The 20,530-nt window shown below is 39.7% G+C and overlaps 1 protein-coding gene across 1 annotated transcript in view; it reads right to left on the reverse strand.

The window, feature by feature from the left end:
* Window positions 1–3: 3 nt before the first annotated feature.
* Window positions 4–20,530, reverse strand: part of TRPM6 (transient receptor potential cation channel subfamily M member 6) — a gene marked incomplete at its 3' end in the record, with an annotated part of 62,219 nt that continues 41,692 nt past the window's right edge. Inside the window, exons 23-35 of the mRNA XM_074568866.1 lie at window positions 18,993–19,192; window positions 16,518–16,650; window positions 13,647–14,788; window positions 12,829–12,941; window positions 11,769–11,895; window positions 10,766–10,863; window positions 8,576–8,634; window positions 7,114–7,139; window positions 5,219–5,269; window positions 3,115–3,180; window positions 915–1,201; window positions 562–644; window positions 4–25 (exon numbers count right to left, since the gene is read on the reverse strand). Of these exons, the coding sequence (XP_074424967.1) occupies window positions 4–25; window positions 562–644; window positions 915–1,201; window positions 3,115–3,180; window positions 5,219–5,269; window positions 7,114–7,139; window positions 8,576–8,634; window positions 10,766–10,863; window positions 11,769–11,895; window positions 12,829–12,941; window positions 13,647–14,788; window positions 16,518–16,650; window positions 18,993–19,192 (2,407 nt within the window). The remainder of the gene's footprint in view (window positions 26–561; window positions 645–914; window positions 1,202–3,114; window positions 3,181–5,218; window positions 5,270–7,113; window positions 7,140–8,575; window positions 8,635–10,765; window positions 10,864–11,768; window positions 11,896–12,828; window positions 12,942–13,646; window positions 14,789–16,517; window positions 16,651–18,992; window positions 19,193–20,530) is intronic.

Consider the following 20,530-nt stretch of genomic DNA (forward strand, 5'->3'; position numbering starts at 1 on the left):
GTAGATGAGGAAAACTTCCAGGAACCTGCAGATATAAATGCTGTCTATCAAGAGCTGGAAGGGTAATGAACATCCGCACAGTCAGCACACAGCATGATGCAAAGCAAATATACCAAAAAGGAGGACACATCTTCCTTAGCTGGAGTGTTTTGAACCGCAGGAGGTACCAAATGGTAGGCAGCACAAAGGCTTTCTCAGTTTGATAACTGACCAAAAAAAAGCACTTGATCAGTCAGTATAGTTTATGGACAAACAACATAATCTGATTTACTCCAGCCCACTGCAAATTAACTATATCAAATTGTCTTATTTTAATTGTATAAAAGGCAATTCTTGCTTCAGTCTAAGGAACAGCATTTTGAAGAAGCTTATTTTGCCATCACATGCAGCTATAAAGACAAAGTTCAAAGCTGCCTACCTTTCTCCTTAAAGAGTTGATTAACTACCATTAGTCTGTCTAAGCAGTAGCTATTTCAACCCACTATGAAAAAGAAAGCTGCACTAGACCTGGCACACAGCTAAGAAGAGAAACCTCTGGCACCTAATAGACAGTGATTTTACCTTGGAGTATATGGAATAGCATGAGGCTTGACTTGATTGAAGGTATAGATTAACTTCTGGGCAGCCCTTTGCTGCTGGATCTCCTGAAGAAAATAATGTTATAAATATTAATTTCATTTTCATGAAGAAAGGCGCCATGAATTTGTCAAAACAAATAAACAAACACACACCTGATTGTATATCATTTACAAATGGGAGACAGACCTCCCACAAAACATTTTTTCCTTTCCAAAAGATAGCATCAAACCACTTGTCAACCATGCCGAAGACCTTCACATGTAAGCAGTATAACATTTAAGGCACATCAGGTTATCAGGTTAGACCAGTCAGTGTGCCTTCAGGTCTGAACTCACCCTCAGGCAGAGATGTAACACTGTGCCGTCATGAAAGATCTTTTGCCAAGTCTGAACCACCTCTGGCAGAAAAGACTTCACAATAAATACTTGTCCCAACTTCAATACATCATTCTCAGACCAAGTACAAATGACCTTCATGGCCCGCCGCAAACCCCCATCCATCTCCTCCTGTGACAGGACTTGGATCATTGCAGCCATACCACGCTGGGACCAGGAAGACATGCTTTTGTCAAGGTTCATAGGTGAACTTTCCTCTAGCCGATAGACCGTCACTTCCTCTCCAGCTTAAATAAAAGGAAGTTTTTTTAGCAGAAATCACACACTGCAGAAACAGGAGAGAACTGCATTTTGATCTGGTATCTTAAAATAACATACTGCTTTATGAGCCCTTGTAAACCACACTTCAAAATGGAGCTTTTTTATCATTGCTGTTCATCTGTGTGACAACTTCCACAGCCTACATTTACACTACTTACTACATACATTCCGCTTAAGATCTACTGTGATAAGTTGTCCAAAGAGCTTGTATTAAGCCTCTAAACAGAGATGAATTTAAGACCTCCTGCACACTTCCACACAAACAAGTAAAATTAACAGGAATTTTAGAGTTTTGGTGTTTTAAACAAAGATTTGTCTTTTTCCTAGAAATTCCAATGTTATTTGTACTGTACAAAATTTGAGATGTTCAACTCCTGCTAATAATGTTTTTCTGAAAGCAGAACAAACCTGGTGAGCTTTAACTCAGTCACATTCTGTTTCCCTGTATAGTTCTAATAGCATTCCCCTCTTGCAACCTAAGTGAGACACCTTTCTGTTGCCATCATTTGTAAACGAACGGAAAAGTGGACTGCTTTTTTTAAACCTGGCTTTCCGTCTTGCAACTCACGTTATTTGCAATGTTAATTTGTAAGATACGGGTTTTCACCGGCAAGTGTGATGACGTAACTACATCTGCAAAATGGCAAAGAATAGCATGAGGAAGGACAAACTGGATTCGGATTAGTAGATTTCCTCCCCACTCCCCAGCCTACCTTCACCAGTCAGCACAAATGTAGATGCTGTCAAACACCACAATATGTGCAAATTTCAATTTAAAATAAAGTCACGGAAAAGCCAGTATCTTACACAGAAGACAGACACTTGAATAAAGATACTATAACCAGACACATTTTTTAATCTTACATTAATTCTTCAGTTTATTATCTTTTGACAATTTAATACCTAGAAAGGTGTCTCCTGGGAGCTTCAAAGATTAGAATGTTCAATATGCTCATAGCTATATTAATTATCTGCAGCAATCTGGTCCCAAGAAATCCTATGATGCTGCAAGTATCAGCAATTAGTTGCTGTGAGACAAAATATTCTACCCATTGAAAAGAAGGCACCTAGATCTCAAGTGTCTAGAGGCAGAGCTTCTGCTGCTGTAAGCCAATACTGCACACTAATTTCAAAACCCTTCCAAATGATTTTTGTATTATTCTCTACTGCTCTTCAGTTAAAGCACAGTTCTTTTTTCCTTGGTACGCTACAAGTCTTCTGTACCAGGTACAGCAGTAGTGCCCTTTCAGCAAATACCTGTTTTTCTTCTTGATGGGATATCCTATCTATCTATCTATCTATCTATCTATCTATCTATCTATCTATCTATCTATCACCTATTTATCTATGTCTTTACATGTGGGGGAGGGGAGAGAGAAACAGGGAGACAATGTAGGTATTAAGGTTAAGGGGAATCTTTTTGCTGTCTTCAGATATCCTAAGGATAAGTATAGAGAAGATGGAGTTAGACTAATCTCTGAGATCGACAGTAACCACATGAATGCTAACAGATATAAGCTACAGCACGGGAAACCCCCAACAAATCCTGGGAAAGATACTAGGTTCACAACGAAGTCAGTCAAACACTGGAAGAGGTCGTCCAGAGAAGCTGAGGAATCTCAATTTATAGACATATTCAAAATGCAACTGGACAGGCTCTCAGCAATCTGATTGGAATTGGCCACAGAGGGAGTTAGAACAGATGACCTCCTAAAGTCCCTAAATTACTGCATGACTACAATTCTATCCCAGTTCATCTCTTTTAGAAAAGAAGAATTGCTGAAATTAATCCAAGGAAATTTCTCAAACACAGTCTTTAAATAGATAATGCAACAACTATTTATAAAGCATAAAACAACATCAGGAATTTGGTACTCACCAAAGAGCTGGACTGGTGTAAATGGTATGGTCTGAGAAAGTCTCATTAAGTTGTTTCTTTCAACAGCTGCAAACAACATAGATTTCACTACTAAACTGAATAAACAACAAGCTGTCTGAGTTTCAAAAACATCTAGTGGTGCTTTACTGTTGTGTACACTGCCAAGGAGGATGCAGTGTGATCCTGTGTCAGGCCTGAGCACCATTCTACCCAGCTAGCAACTTCCCTTTGCGTGCCCATGTTATCTCACAAACATCAGCTGCCACTCTTTCCCCCCTTCATTGATTCCCTTCTTCCAAGAAAACAGGGTCTCTGGGACAAGCCCCTTGCACTACTTCTTCATCTGGGGTCCTCACCAAACATCATCAGTAACATTATTGCATCTCCCTAATTGTCAGATTATTTCTCAGGCAAACATCTTCAAAACCTCAGAGTGCCAGCTAAATATTTATAGATTTATCCTCACAATGACTCCGTTATCAGAAAGGGGGAGAGAGGCGTGAAGTAAGTCGCAATGAGGGCAAAACTAGAAAAAGCGGGCAACTCGGATGCTACAGTGCTGTCTGCCCAATTTCCCTATTCAATGGCCGAAGACAGAACTAGCATCCAAAGCTGAGTGAACTACAGCAGATCTGTGTTTCTCTGCAGAGCAACCAAAAAGCTCCGATGGCAGACTCTTCCAGAGCTTGGACACCAACTGTCCTTTTTAAGATTACTTCTCTGAGCAGAAATTAATTAGAGATTATTTGGCCCAGAAGGAGAGAGCAAAGGGGACCCATGGCATGCCAACCTATGAATTAGGGTCCTCATTTGAGAAGATCTGCATTTCAGGCTCCACTTGAAGCCTTGTTTACGTATTCCGAATTCAACCGGCATCGGTTAACATGCCTGAATAGCTTTGGAGCATGGACTGAAAATCAAGGTCATCCCTTGATGCCTCACTAGGAACATGCTCTAGCCACACAATTAGTGCGTAGCAGGGACAAGGACGTGAACAGCAGAGCTGCCAGACCTGTGCCATCTTTGAGACACTGCCAGCACTCACTCTAGAACCTCCAGGAGCAACGTGAAGTGGACTTGCACCAGATGCTGAACTTGTGCGTGCAGAGAAGCAGAACTACACAACATGATAGCAAAAATAATGCATAAGCAGTATGTGGTGCAGGATTTTAGTATCAAACTTTTGGGCTTTGTTGGCTAAATTCTATCATGATCTTCCTGAGGAAAGAAAACCCAGTGTGACGTCTGTCAACTAATACTAGAAACCATTCTCATCTGTGCTAAAAGTCCTACCTAATCTCAAATAATATGCCTGACGAGAGCCAGGCATGGCAACAATGCCACGATGTCAGAGAAATTACTCCTGTACACTGATTACAAACCAGGAGGTCTTATTCCCAGTGAATATCGCATAGTTTTTTGAACTTCAGGAGTCTGCTAATGCTTCTGCTTTACCCTAGGCTTCCATTTAAAGGATGCCAAGTCCTGTAGGCAACAGGGACATCTACTGGCAAGCTCCGCTCAGGTCTCCTCCGGGAAAAACTGAAATCCAAGCCTGGTGAGAAAATCTGTGCATACTCAGTTCAGGAAAAGACAGGACTCCAGGCAATTAGCATTCAAATGATTTATTCCCTGCCAGATTTACAGGAGTTCATAGGTATATAAACACAGATTAAGTAGTACAGGACCAATTAACTGAAGAAACCAATTCCAGAAAGTACAAAGGAGGATGTGGGAGGTGTGAGGGGAAGTGACAGCTATAAACAAATGAGTGCCTCTTCGCGCCCCCCGCCCCCGTCCCCCCTCCCCCCCCCCGCCCCAAGAATTGGAGCTCTATTCATTTTTTCCACTGATATTTTGAAAGCGATTATCTACATTCTGCTCTGGATTTGCCAGAAATACCCAGAATAGAGCAATTAGCAGCAAGAAAATAATTCATTATTTCCTCACTGGAGTGTTAGGCATAAATTAATACAGAATCTTCTTAGCAGTGGGCAACTGTGCAATTCTTCAAGATGAAAATCACAGAGGATGACAAGGGAAGAACTAATGTCCTTTTAATTTGTTAAATTACTCAGCTATCATTCTGGTGCCTCCTACTTACCTGAGTAGTGATGATGCAGATCTTGAGATGTTTTCAAGCAGGCGAAGATATCTGAAATAATGTTTAAAGGATCATTACATTAATTATTATAGCAGAGATAAATGCATGATTTTTGAATTCCTTCCATCCTAGAGTTTGTCATGAAACAGATTAACCAGAATTACTGTCTCAGCATTCTAAAGAGGAGAATTACTAATAGGCTTTAACTATGTTATAATGTACAGTATATTGGCAGATTTCAGTTATCAACGTAATATAGCCAGATGACTTATTTATTCAGGGAAATGGTAGGAAACTGCGATATTAACCTCAAGGACATGTAGCTTCTCTAAGCCAATTACACCTCTGGGATATTAGAAGCACTTTGCTGTCCATCATGCTTCACAGCCTCCCAAAGGCATGATTTTTCCAACTCCATCCTCAGTCATTAAGCATTCCATTAACTATAGCATTACACCAAAGTTATAATAATACTGTCCCACTAACCCACAGCGTCTAAAATGCTGTTAAAATAAAAACAGACAATTTCTGTGGTTACTTAGCAGTGGTTCCTGTGGTTATTTAACAGGCACAGCCAGATCAAATTTAGTCCAAAATTTTTTTTTTATAAAAAGTCTTTTTAATAAAACCAAGATTAATGAGCATGTGTCCATTAATTAGGTGAAATGACTTTGCTCTATTGGAAAACAATCCTTCAAAATGCCGGGTTTCAGAAAATACATATACCGTACTACTTTTAATTCCGAAAAATGAGATAATCAAAACTGAACTTCCATCAAAATATTTGAACATTACACTTTTCTTCTTGATGTATTTTATTTGCTTATATTCCCTTTTCTAGTGAAAGAGATATTAAATAAAAAAAAAAATAAAAAGAACCCACGTAAATAAATGTTGGGATGTAGGCCAGCATTTCCTCCAAGTGCCCTTGGTGATTCAAGATCCCTTTTGCTCTCTTTCTTGCTGGACCCAACTAGTTGTGTTGCATCTCGTATGTTGCAAAACAACAAGCGTGAGAAGGGGAAGGGGGGGTACTAAGCCTTTCCTTTTGAGGATGCGAAAAATGGATTTTAATCAAAGCAATGGTGCGCTCTAGAGTGTAGCCCCCCAACTCAGTACGCTTGCAGCGGAGCGCTTCAGCACCGCCACGCTTTGTGCACAGCCGGACCCAGAAAGAGCGGCGCTTGAAGGGGAGATAAGTCTAAGAGCGACTTGTTCCTGTGTCACAGCTAGACTCAAAAAGAGGTAGATGCCCAGCTGCTCAGCCTCTTACAGCTAAGCGGCATGCCAGGAAAACTGGAAGATCGATTAAAAAGGCAACAAATACAACTGAAGTTAACTAGCAGTCTGGTTCCGTGGAACAAAGCAATTCCTAGCTATAACCTTGAATTTCTTCATTGGCCATTTCATAGTAAGTTCAATCCTTCACTGATTTCATAATTTCAGGGAAACCACACAAACAGAGGAACGGCACCAAACTGCAACTTGAAAAACCAAGCGTACATTGAAAATTTTATATCACGCTCTGTCCTCAGGTATACAACCTGCTTTAACGCAGGAGGTCTTTTAGATTGCCAGGCATAAAAGCAATACCATCATCTTAAAAAGTTTCTTCCTACTGAATAGTACAACATTACTGGGCAGACTAGAGTAAAAATACTTTTTTTTTATTTTAGGATTTTGCATTTATCATGAGGAAAACACGTCCTCATTAAAAAAAATTTTCACTTTAAAATACAAATTAACAACTAACATATGAAACAATAGCTGAACATTTTCTTATAATCCTCCAACAACAATAAAATAACTTCCTTTTGGATTTCGTACTTCAGAATTGTCAAAGTGTGATTTGGAGAGAGGAATTAAAATGAGTGACAAAGCAGCCAAAAACTTACTGTCAGTTTCCTCTGAAGTTCTCAACCTGTTTAAAAGCAAACATTTGATATTTTACTCCAAAATTTCTGTCATTAATCTAACAACAGTACATATAAAGAGATGCAGTTTATGTGAATGCAAAACTCACGAAGGTTTGATCAGAAATCATAAAACAAAAGAAACTTCAGTGCAACTTTGTTCATTGCAACAATCAGCAAATAATCTTCAGTTACTTAAGAACAGCAACATTTTTCTGCATGTTTCGTTCTCTCATTTATGTTGAGCTGCTCTTACGACACTGCACCGCTGTCTCTATCGTTTACACTGCAATAACAGTATTGCTTAAAGACCACTTCAATCACACACACATTTGTTCATTTTTCCTCAACGCAGAGATGCACTCAGAGCTATTACCACTGCTTGCACAAAAACAGACTTCTTAAATTCATGGTCCTTTGGATTAGCAAGGCTGCAGAAAGACTACGGCATTAACGTTGAAGCAGCCTTTGTTACAGAAGACAGCGGATGTGATTCACCTCGCAGACCAGGGAGATCCCACTGAAGACAACAGACTAAGTGACAGAATCAGGCCACTCAACGGCCTGTGGGTCCTGCTGATAAGTATGCAGTTTGCCTACTGCCTATAAATGACTAGGTAAAAAACAAAACAAAACAAAAAACCAACTCATAGGATAGGTAAAAAACACAACATCATTTTTCCTCTTCCCATGGTGAAATCACGTGGGATGTGGCAGCTTTCTACTGCCTTTTATTTATTACATACACATTTTCACTAAGTGAGAGATATATAAAAGAAATTGATGAAAATAAGAAAGAAAAGGAAAAGAAACATAGAGACAGCACTGCACGTGGAAAAAATATCCCCAATGTTAAGATAATGATCAATCAAGCTCGAAAAAATATCAAAGACCCACAATAAAATTTGAAAACACTATTAAAATCAGTATACTTTCACTAAATATAATAAAATCTTAATAACTTGAAAACCCATTAAGAAAATCAAGCCAAATATTTTGTAAATATTCAGACTCAGTATGAAAGAGAGAATCAGAGAAAGAGAGAAGCTTTCAGGAACTGCTAGCACTTTAATTATTAAAAAAGGAAACATGCAATTTGCACAGCAAAAGCAAATGCAACTTTTCGTGCTCACTAGATTGGAATAATGGGTAGTTAAAGATGCTATGGTGATCTCAGTGATTGAATTAGAAAATTGGATTATTGTTAGAATAAAAAGAGGTGTCTATGCCACCTAAAATTATACACTTTGTTTAAATGGATCTCCTTTATCTCCATTAATAAGGCTTCATTTAAAGAAACTTAAACAGATTGAATAGTTTTAAGGCTTCACATAAATTTCTCATCCTAAGTATACTGCAGAACCAAAGTGGAAACCCACAGAAAGTACAGAAATTTCTTTCTGAAAGCATGTGATGAATATCTCAACATACTAATAATACATACAAGGAGTTCCTGGTCAGATTACTTTTCTTGGTGGTTCCATATATGTTATTACTCAAATCCTGTAAAGAAGAGAGATACTTTTACTGGCAAAATCTGCACATCACTGTCATATACACACTGCACCACTCAAAAAGATATAATCTTGAAAACACTTATTGATATGCTTATTGTTATCATCAATAATGACACTGACAGGCAGGTGAATCACAGCATTGCCATACCTACACTAAAATGGAACTAATTTACTCACATTACAGTTTTTTATTTATATCACATATATTCCAGGTCTTATAGTTAAAGAAGTACTCAAACAGCCTTTTAAACTTGCAGCCATATTAGGGAAAATTGGGCCAGGCAGGTTCTCCTAATGTGCTAGTCAGAAATGGCATTATTGTTTTGAATAGCAGTCAGGCAGATTTCAATCCTCAAAAGAAATAGAGCACCAAAAAAAGTTCAAAGACAACAAAGTTTAAAGATAAATTAACTAAAACTCAGCTTTGAATATTATCTGAAACTTAACACACAATTTTTTTATTTCACTCATATTTTCACCTTATTGCTTGCTTTACAGATGAAAACATCTTTAACAAAACCAAAACCTTCTTTCATACACCCTTACTTTGCTCTCTGCTATCCTCCAGGAGGGATTTCTGAACCACTGGTGTTCAATGGGTAAATCTGAGAAGCACTGCTTTAGGAAAAATACATCTATTTAAAATATATCATACTCCCAGAGGAACAGTAAGATGAAGCAACATTGTGACTTCTCAGCAATACGTGTAAACTCTCATAAGCCAGACAGCACTTAAGGACAGGTATAGCAACTCATTGGCCACTGGAGGCTGTATCTTGAAAGAATAAAAAATTTGAAGTTGGCATTCTTGAAGTGACTAGTCTTGGCCTAACTCCAATCCTGCTGTAATTCTTCTGAGAACTTTAAAAATCCCTCCCTTGAGTTTTACCTAAGACATCTTACTATGAGTTTTGAAGCACCAGATTACTTGGTCCCTTCCCACAGTTTTCCTGACTGTACCTGTATTTTGTTTGTCTGACCCTGTGTTCCACATTTCAAAGATTTATAGGTTTAACCTCCAAGCTCAGGTTTTAAAGAACACAAAATCAATAAATTTATTTCTCTTTCTCTCTCTCCGTCCAGTCTTTCATACAAAAACCTGCCATTTTTAAAATTTAGATTCAAGCTCTCTTCCTTGGTATTTGGGATTCAAACTCTACAGCACTCAGAACAGCAGATCTGAAACTATCTAGTTTATTTTTACTCCTTAAGAAAAAAAAAAGGCAACTCATAGCATTTACAGTGAAAAATAAGCTAGGCTTTTAAAGATCACCATTTTAATAATAAAAAGTGCTATAAGTAAAACAGGCAAGGAAGGGTGCTGTTGAAAAAAGAAGAGGAAAGGATTATTTCACAGTTCCTCTTCTTAATTTATTCTTTGTTAATTTCCTTTCATACCTCTGAGATAACCCTATGCCATGCAGTGAAAGACACATTTTCTTCCATTAGCTACACCTTTTTAAAACAGATAGAAGTTTCTATAATCCAGATTCCTGCCCCTAGTCTTCAGGAAATATAAATTGGTCCAGCTCCATCAAAGTCATTGAGCCTATGTTGACTTACATAGGCAGAGGACCCTTACATTATGGAGCTGCAAATTAATTCTGATAAATAATAAGATATGGTGTTTATAAGCCAGGGGTTAAGAAAACTAAGCTTTGCAGCTATTATCATCAATATTTAACTACCACTTTGCAAGAAATAACCATCTCTGTGTGATAGAATAAGAGCAATGTAGCTACCTTGCCAAAATTTACTTCACTCTGCTAACTAATTCTGCCCAGGGGTTCAAGATGAAGCAGTGTGCTCACTCATTGCCTAATGAAACATCAACACACATGTCATTTCTGACCAAATTCTTCATACTCAGAACCACTCCATGATTTAATAATTTAATATGTTACTTCAATAACCTTAATGGAGTGTTAACAGCTGTTAAAATTATTCATTTACTTGCACACATGTGCTGTGCCAGCAGACAACAAAGTTCCTCATCTCTTAAGAGGTATTTCATGACAAAGAACCTACAGCAGCAAGTCCAGGGACATCAGTAGAGCTACCCTGGCCTCATCCCAGCCAAAAAACTATGGACTAGGATGTGTAATCTTAGGTCTTACCTCTCGAGAATGCCTCAGGTAATCACAGAATGGTATGGTGTGCCTATCAATGTCTTGATTTTTCATCTTCTGGTGCATACAACTGAGACGTTCCAAACCTAGCCAAAATAGCAGGTGTCAGCTATTTCCAGAGTGTAAATTAACAGCTCTACTGCTACAAACTAAACACCTCTACAGCACTATAAAATTAACACCTGTATAGCATATTGCCCCAGCAAATGTGTAATGGGCTATAAAAGCAATAATGGAATTTCATAAGGTTTAAACAGACTGTTTCCATTCTCTGTCAGCAGATTTTGGAGGAGTGCAGCCCTTCTCAGGCTATGCTGCGCTGAGTCTCAGCATTCCCTGGTTCTTCTCCCAGCAGCTCATAGGATGAAGCCAGTAAGCCACATCACAGCAAAGCTGAAAGATAAGAGGAACTACGCAAAGGATTTCTGAGAATAAAAGAGTTGGAGAATTACTAAAAGAAGAGTAAGAATGCCATTCCCTTTTCATTCCAATAGAGATGATACAGAATTCATTTCTTCCCTTTGGAGTATGTGTTTCTGAGCAATGAGGAATGAATAATACATGCAGAGGATCCGCCAGCAGATACAGTATTGCTGCTCTGCCTGTGAGTGTAAATGCCCTAAGAAATTCACGAGAGAGTTTATTTTTGCAATTAGCCAGGATGACACTTTAGAAGGCACCTCAGGAGAGGAGACAAGGATATCATCCTCCTTGCTTCCCACTTACTCCTGAGGATTGGTATTCTACTATCCCCCATGCGAGACAGGCAGCACTCCTGGAAAGATTTAACTGACCTTCCATCCAACCTGTGTCCCTTTTTGCCACTGCAATGATGCAGCAAACAACCAAGTCATGTGTGCCTGCAACCTAATTCTAATTCTGTAAAAAATGAGGTCAAAGTGGTGGATGATATTTTGAATTTGTGAATTTTTATTTACTGCTTCTTTTTAAAAGCTGTGCTGAGTTTTGCCATCTGCAAAATATCACATACTTAACTGACTGAAATTAGACACAGTGAGCCAGTTCTTGCTGTGTTTCTCTTGCTCATCCCAGACATTGATCTCTGCGGGCTCTGAGCTCACTTGGGTGTTCTGGGGACAATCATCCACTCTAATCACCTGGCAAGACACAGACAAAATGACATTCGATTTATAGATGACTAGCACCTCTGCAGTTCCTCCAACAGCCCGTGACGTGGCCTTTCAGAGTATCACTGAAATGCCAATGACTGAACTTGCTCCCAAATGAGAAACAGATTTTCCCATTTTTATTACAAGTTGCATAAGAAAGACACATTTCTTTTGTCTAGTAAATACTACTGAAAGATCTAGCACTATAGCTTTTTAAAACAAAGTTTGAAGTCGCTCAGAATAGCTTCAGAGGTTTTAGGTCTCAAAATTCAAGTCTGAGATCTGTTGTTAACCTGAACAACCTACGTAAACAAATCAGTCTTCAGCTTTCATCTCATTAAACAGAGATAACTCTTTCCAGCTGACAAAGATCCTAGGAATCTCTTTATAACTTTCTAAATAGATTTCTATATATGTACACACACATACAGTTATGAAAGTTGCCCCATACGTATGACACAACCAGTATGCTGTCTGCAACGTGCTAAACGTTTGATGGATTCAAAGAAAAGACTGCGTGACTCCTGTAGGCAGGAGACAAGACCAGCAGGCCTGGCTTGCTTGTTTACAGTTGCACAGCATCTGGGTAGGGCTCACCACTCCTTCAGTCTTTCCTAGATCTTATGAAGCCTCCCCAAGTCTTCCTGCCAGGTAAAGTGCAAGTACTGTTCCCTTTCTGTGTAAGATCAATAATACCCCTGGTATACTATCCAGCAAAGCCCATAGACTTTAACATGTTCAAAACTGAAATCCCACACATTCGAACAGAAGGGAAATTATACCAAATCCAGACACACAAAAAAGACACCCCAATTTGTGCACAGCATTTTAAATGTATACATTTTCAGCAAAGCCACACTGCAGAACTGCTCTTAATGAATGAAAAGGACAGCTATGTGGCTCTCTTGCATCTGGACATACCGGCACCTGAAGGGGTTTTTGATTCTTCTTTCCTCTCCCAGACTTTCTGGCTCTGTTTTGTTGTTTTGCTTTTGTTGCCTCACTGTGGTGTAGCTCACTGGATGGTAAGGACTCTGTGGGAAAGAGTCAAAAAACACCATTAAGCTACAGAGCTTTTGTTTACTAAGACAAGATCTGATAAGACTGAGAGTTGGCAGATCTCCAAAGCAAGCTGAGAAAGACTTGTGACACCCGAAGTTAATACTCATGCAGTTCGGTGCAAAGATGTGCGCCATCACAAGATATAAAACAACAAATGTTACCCATCATCTCATACTATTCATAGTTAGAACTGTAATCTGCTATATTTTAGCTGTTGGTAAGCAAACTTGTTGGTTTTAAATCAGCTATAAAATGTGCACCTTTTCATTCTCCATGTATCCATCTGACCTATGATACTGCTAATACGTCTCTTAGGGACTGTGTGATTTATTTTGGCTCCTGCGACTCTTGTATTGCATCCCCAGGACAGGAGACTTCCCCGGAGAGAGCACAGTCCCTCTGTCACCCCGGCTGTGTAGCCACAGCCATAGGGATCCCATGAGATAAGGAGAAGCAGGGTGTCTGACACGCAGGCGAGGTGCAGCTTGGATACCAGGCACACTTCAGAAATTTCTTACAGGAATCAGACCCAGCACAAAGAAAGTGAAGGATTAACTCTGTGCTCTGCTACTATCTTCAACTGCAGCTAATGTCTCCTGGGTGCAAATGAAATGTTTTTATAATGCCTTGGGCTCCCCAATAAAAGATACTCTACAGGTGTAGTGTTTTATAATTACCACCTATGGCCTTGCAGGTTTTCCCGCTTTTCTCTTTCTTAGGGGACTGTAAACTATTGCTCCTGCAGAAACTCCAGTCCCTCCAGATTGGGCTGATGCGGAAAGAAGTGCTGCGTTTCAGCTTGTTCTGAGAGATGATGCTGCTGTGACGTGACCTGTCGGAGTTGTAGGAGAAGGACTTTGATTCTCTTATCTGGACGTGTCTGGGAGCACTACCCGTGCAATTGCAGTCACTGTTATAGGCAGAATGTATGCACAGGGCCTTCTTTTGTTTCTTCTCTGAGCTGAAAACACCTTTTTCATCACCTTCAGAGAATCCCCAGTTCACATAACCACCTTCATTTTCTTTTCTGTCATGGCAGGAGGGTGCTGCGCTCTCTTCAACATCCAGGGATGGCTGGAGACCAAGAGGGTGATCAGCCTCAACAGTATTAGTCTTTTCTGATGGCAAATTAATAACAAAGCCTCGCTGGCTCCATTGATAATCTGGCTCCTTTCCAATGAGGCTGACACTCTGCAAGTTTTTCTGCACCACAATGCTACTTTGCAGTTCATCTTTGAATGCATCATCCCTGTACCTGTCAGGAGTGCTCAAAAAGGACAAATTTAAGGTAACATCCTCAGAGAAAGACCCTCCCTGATGGTCAGGGGGCACCAGCAAAAATTGTCCATATCTAGGGGTTGACTTAGTCTCAGAGGATACTCCTGAAGTGAGTGTGTCACTTTCTATTTCTATCTTTCGAGAGCTGTCTTCTACCACTTTGTTACTCTCGGCTCTCAATACATGGTCTTTGCACTCTGATGGCCACTGACTCCTTACCAAGCTCCGTAAAAGGGAAGGTGGCATGCTGTAGTAGTGGTACTTCTTGTCATACAAACACTCCAGGCTGCTCAAGGTCTTGGAATAGAGTGCATTGCTCCAGCTGTGGGGCAATTTCCTACAGGTTCGGTGTTTTGTGTTAGCCAGTAAAGCTTCTTCCACCTGCAAGGTGTCTACAGCTGAAAGCACTTTCAGGATGTCCACTGTCAAGGCAGACAGGTCTTGCAAATGTCCTAGCTGGCTGTCCAGGGAGAGTAAAGACTCCTTGATATAAAATACCTTCTCATGCACTTCTTTTAGCTGCAGAAACATCTCCTCCACTCTAGGTGGAAAAAGAAAAGATAATTAAAATACTAAAACACAGATCCTTACTTGGATTTGCCAGATGATTAAGAAAGCCATCAATACATTTCAAAAAGCCAGTGTTTTGGGGTTTTTTTAATGGTCACTTCCATTGCCATGAATATCTGTATTTTACAACACCCATCCAGACTTACAACATGTCATTCAGGTTATTGGGCTAACAGCCAGTGACTTTAAAGGAAATGGGCTTTTTGCTCATGGGGTATCTATTTTTAAAAGTGCTATTTTCCTACTAACGTCCATTCCTTGCCACAGAACTACAACAGGACACAGCTTTGGAAATGCTGCTTTGGCTATTGCTGTAAGTGTAAAATGCTGTAAAGTATGCTTCTTGTCAGCCAGTCATCCTGCGTTTCTACATTTCTTGTGCTCACACAAGAAATGCTCACACAAACCTACAGATGCTCTTCCATTTCTCAAATACTGGAGACTGATGAGAAAAGTGCCTTCCCAGGAACCTATCTGGCCTCTGGGAACAGATTCTGTATGTCTTCTACCATCAGTTATCTTCAGGTAAAATTCAGCTGCCCAAAAAGCAAAGCCTTTTTTATGGTCTTCAAATCCCCAGTGAACAATGCAAGAACTTCTTGGACTGGAATGATACCATTTTAACCAAATCATTATCTTCATGTTTCCTGAAGATACTCTCTCTGGTGCTCTATTACTAAGACAATGATAAACTAGCTGCAGGCAATATGCAATAGTTGCTTCTTTCCTTTGTCACTGAGTAACTAAAAGATGTAGCATTTAACCAACGCCTGAATAAAATCAAATACCAGTGTTCCAAAATATTTTATTAATCTAAACGCATTTCTTGTATTAATGTTATGCAATGCTGATGAGTGTGTTTTACCTTTGCACTCAGAAAAAAAATCCTTTCCGGATCTGTATTTATCCACTAAATGAAATCTTCTTGCTGTAATCGATTCTACAGCTTTTGAGCAAATCTACTTGGTTTATTTCTTTTACAGGGTACATTCATTTTGCTTGTGTTTTGTTTTAGTATGCAGAAAATAAGACTATGAACAGGCAAAGATTAAGAGGCTATCTTTCTCTAAGCAAAACAAATTTATTAGATGAGAACTGGCATTCAGTAAGACTTTTTATAGTGCTCAACTTCCTTAACTCTTTCCATTAAACTTAATGGCAGCTTTACCATTGATTTCAATAGAAAGCTAAGTTAGGCTAATACTGGGAGTTTTGAAGCCCCATTGACAGTTGTGTGTTGACATTTTGCAAATCAAGACACTACATGGCAGATAACGCTACAATGCTTATACTGGTATTTCTGTAAACAGCAGTTATACTCAATAACAAGCAATACTCTCACAGTGTTCCCACGCTGTTAAGCCTTTAAATAAAAATATGTATTGTCTGCCGTACTCTGGCAGGTCTTTGTGGTGCTACCTCATCTGCAAAAGTGAAACTGACAGACACCTTACTGTACCCCTTTAGCCCCCTGCACGCTGTATACATCCAGGGATACAATTCTGCCAGCAAGGCTTCCCAGCCAGGCCTGCCATGCAGTTCAAACACACACATTACATTTCCATCAAATTAGCAAGGCCTATGCATGTTAGTGCTCCTCATGTTCCCAGTGCCATAGCCTGTTACAAAAGCATTAGCTTATCAAAGGCTTTTTGTATGATATATGTATGCAAAGAGCACAAATCTGCAGTGAAACACACCTTTCTGTTGTCAGACGGATCCTTTCACTGTCACTGGAACTCAGGCTTTCATTCTTCTCATGAAAATATTTTTCCACACACTGTTCCTCAAAGTCATGGAGTTTCTTTAACTCTTCATCACTCAGGTACAACTCTGAACAAAGGAGGCAGGAGTTGGTATGAGGAGTGCTGACAAATGCAATTGTTTGTAAGCATCCATGAGAAATAAGAGAACTGTCAGAACAGGTTTCCTCCCCCTCCCTCGAGAAGAATGAATCAGACATAACTCCATGAATTGTATAAAGACTCAACATGCCAAATACATGTAAATGTGTTATCTTTCCTTAGACAGGCAGCAAAACCGCGCTAACAAAAATTCTAGTGCACTCCCTTTTAAAGCCTCAAAAGTACATAACCAAATGGCTGCTCACAAAGATGTACTTTCTCCCAGACTTTTCCCTGTATTTTGTTACACATGTGTGACTCCCAAGATTTACATACAGATACGTACAATTAGCCAACCTTATGAAGATTTCACTATGATTTGGTTCAGGCATTTGTTTAGGGCTAGCCACCTATAACAATTACAGTCCTTTCAGGTACTCAAAGCTACAAAACTTTTTTTTCACCTAATTGCTTCTCATGTTCATATGTATAAAACATTAAGCAAGATTACTGGGTGAAAAAGAACGCATTAAAAAGTTTAAAGCTCCGCGGCTTGGGCTGCTTACGATGCTATTCTTCTAGCACACCGAGACTTCTGAGAGAACAGATCGATTATAAGTCAGTATGAAGAAATGCGTACGGTGGAAAGCTGCTTCTCTGATACAAACTCCACATCTTCCAAGCTCCTTTTTTCTTTCCTTTTTTACATACTAGAGAGCACTGTACTTGCTAGAGGGGGTATCTGTGCCAAGCGACATGGCAGTATTTGCTACAAGTGTGTAGCACTCATCTGCAACCCACAGCTCAGCGGGGAAGCCCCCACAGTGTTCTGGGGTTCCCCCACTCACTCCAAAATGAGATTTAATCACCTCCTAAACTCTTTTCCCCCCTAATCCACCTGTGTTCTTGCCTCCAAGATTTTACTCTCTGGATCTTGGTATTTTCATTGATTTTCCACAGGGTGGCACTGGATCCTCATTGCTAAAACCAGTTAATTATAACCGCACCAAAATTTAAGTAGACGAAACTTACCAAGCAATGCATAGGTATAAAGAAAAGGGGCATAAGGGTGCATAAAAAGAAGAAAAAAATAGTCTCTTTCTAAGAGAAGTGTAGGCAAGGCACGAGCCTTCTTCTGTCTAAGGACTTTCAGATGTGCTAAGCAGTGTTTCAGTTTTCCTTGTGCATAATGCACCTTACAAGTAAGACACCTCCTGTGCTACATCAGTGACTTATACTATGCATGCATATAAAATAAGCAGTGGTACTTCAAAGGCAAGCTGATGTATCCAGTTGTGATGGAGGAGCTGAGCTTGGGAGCAGCAGTAAAGCAGCTCAGCATTGATTAGTTAAGCCCATTTTTGAACTCCGTAACCGCCTGTAAGCATGCCAGGTATCTTCAGGGATTCATGTTCAGAAGAGAAAATCCTAAGTGAAGCACAACCCAAGCAGGGTCTGCTCACCTCTGTTATTAGGCATCAAGGATGTACATTACATCAAAAAAGATGAGGCTGTATAATACTATGTGCCAACGTTCCCCAATGTTTTTTTGGATAAGGTTTCATCCACCAGCCTCTCCTCCTCCCCGTTCCCCTGCCTCACCCCACCAACCACCAATCCCCACTACTGAGTATTCATTCCCATCCCAACATCTTGTGGTCCCCTCCCAGCAATAGCTAAGGCTGCTCCTGGCAGAGCTGCAGGAGCTGGCAACAGTGCAACAGGGAACTGGCATCACCTTAAAGAGGTATTAGGAAGGACCCTGGGATGGATAAATCCAGGTTGGGAAGGGTGAAGGAGATGGGGTTAAGGTGCAGTGATGAGCCAGTGCACAAAGGGAAGATGCAGTGAGGAGGTGGGAGGCCCCTGTGCTCTCTCTCTGCATCCGCCATCACTGAATCTCCTCTGTCCTCCAGCTCTGTGGCTACTTTCTCTGGGCAATTAAAAAGGAGTCATTGGTCTTTTCAGGACAAAGGTACAGAAATGCATACTGCCAATATTGTTTACTCTATTTCAAAATAAGGCTATTCTGTCTTACAGAAAAAGCTGCTGTCACTTTATTTCAGCTCAGAGTTGTGATGTACCTTGATACAGAGTATGCAGCACAGCAAAAGCCAAATAGAAAGCAAAGCATTCCCTTAGTCACTTTTTCCTACAAGAGTTCTCAGACAGGCAGGTTAAATTCAATTTTGCAAATAAAACCAGCCTCCTACCCAGAGAATCTTTTTTTTTTTTTTTTTTTTTTTTCAGGAACTAAGCTACAAAGTGATGGGAGGCTGAAAGCATTCCTCATCAGCTATTTCTTTTGGTCCCCAGTTTAGCTCTGCTTACTTAGTCCAACGTCGCCTTCCTCCTGATCCAGCTCATTTGGAGGCTGATGGTGGAAGATGCGGTTTATCAGAAGTCCAATGTGGCTCAGAAGGATGAAAGGTGGAGGCAGCCATGGCTTCTCATGGTAGGTCATAATGTAGCGGTACCGGTTGTACTTCCAGAGCTTGTTAGATATGGATTTCAAATCATAATAAACATTACTGAGAAGAGAGAAAGAAGGGGAAAGAGGGTAAGACACTCCTGTGAGGAACACTCCCAAAACAGCACAAGATGCTTGTCTACAGATCTAATTTGACACTGAAGGAAAGTCCCATCCCTCCAGTGAGGTAAATCAGCTTAGCAACTTTCATTTAACAAAGCAGCAGCGTGTGCCTGCAGCTAGCGCACTGAGAATGAGATCTTCAAAGCTGCCTAACGGATTTGGAGACCAATTCCCATTCACATTAATGGGAACTGGGCAAAAAATATCCCTGAAGTAGCTTTGAAATCTCAGCCAGATTATTTAAACTTTAATACATAGCCTAACTGAGAATTCAACACTGCCTGCCTCTTTGGACTGGATTAAGTGTAGGAGTAGGGCTAAGGGAAGAGTGTTAACAAAATGGCTCTGCTGCTCTTCAGCATACTGCCTCTAAACAAAACACTTGCTGAAAGAGGCAGCTACAGGAGCGATTCTTCTGCAGGGTACCCTTTGGAGCTATGATATTACTAAACGTGACTATTATTGCACTGAATAATTTCCCATATCTACTATCCTAGACCCAAGTACAGGAAAACTACTCTGTGGTTTATGGCACTGTAATTTCAGTTGTACCATCGTGCTACACACTCAGCACATAATCACAAAAACGCCAGTTTTACTTCTGGGAGCATAATTAAATATATCGCTCATACCCATTTTTGGTCCCACTTCTGGAACAATCAAATCACTAGGCAGAAGATTTAACATATCATCATTGCTGAAGGTTTAAATCTAGAAATAATTCAAATTACAATTTCACAGCTGTGTATTAAAAAAAAAATAAAAATAAAGAAAACCCTGATGCCTTGCCAAAATTTCAGGAAAGACATTTCTAATTGGAAGTGGTAATAGAATGAGTTTTGATCATTCAGTTTCCTTGAATATTAATCACTACATTTCTTCACTTGAAATTTTTTTAACCTGCAGCTGACTTCTTCTTCCCCAGAAATACTAGAACTCCAGGAAAAAAATAATTAACTACTTGCGTTAGACTGCTCTTTACTAATATTTTACAGAATTTGATCACTACAAGAGTCTCCCTGTTAAAACTTGAAAGTTTTAATCTTTCTTTTTATTAATCTATCTTATTATTATCTATTAGATTATCTATAATCTATCTATTATCTATTAATCTATCTTATTAATCTTCTTATTAATCTAAGAAAGATTAATCTTACTTAATCAGTAAGACACTGATTAATTACTATAGAATTACTATTGAACTAGTATGAAGACCCTTCCTATTCCAGCAGCAGACATTAAAAAACTGATAGCTAAAAACACTGCAGTTAGATTT

This window comes from Larus michahellis, chromosome Z (genome assembly GCF_964199755.1).
Source record: "Larus michahellis chromosome Z, bLarMic1.1, whole genome shotgun sequence".
NCBI lineage: Eukaryota > Metazoa > Chordata > Aves > Charadriiformes > Laridae > Larus > Larus michahellis.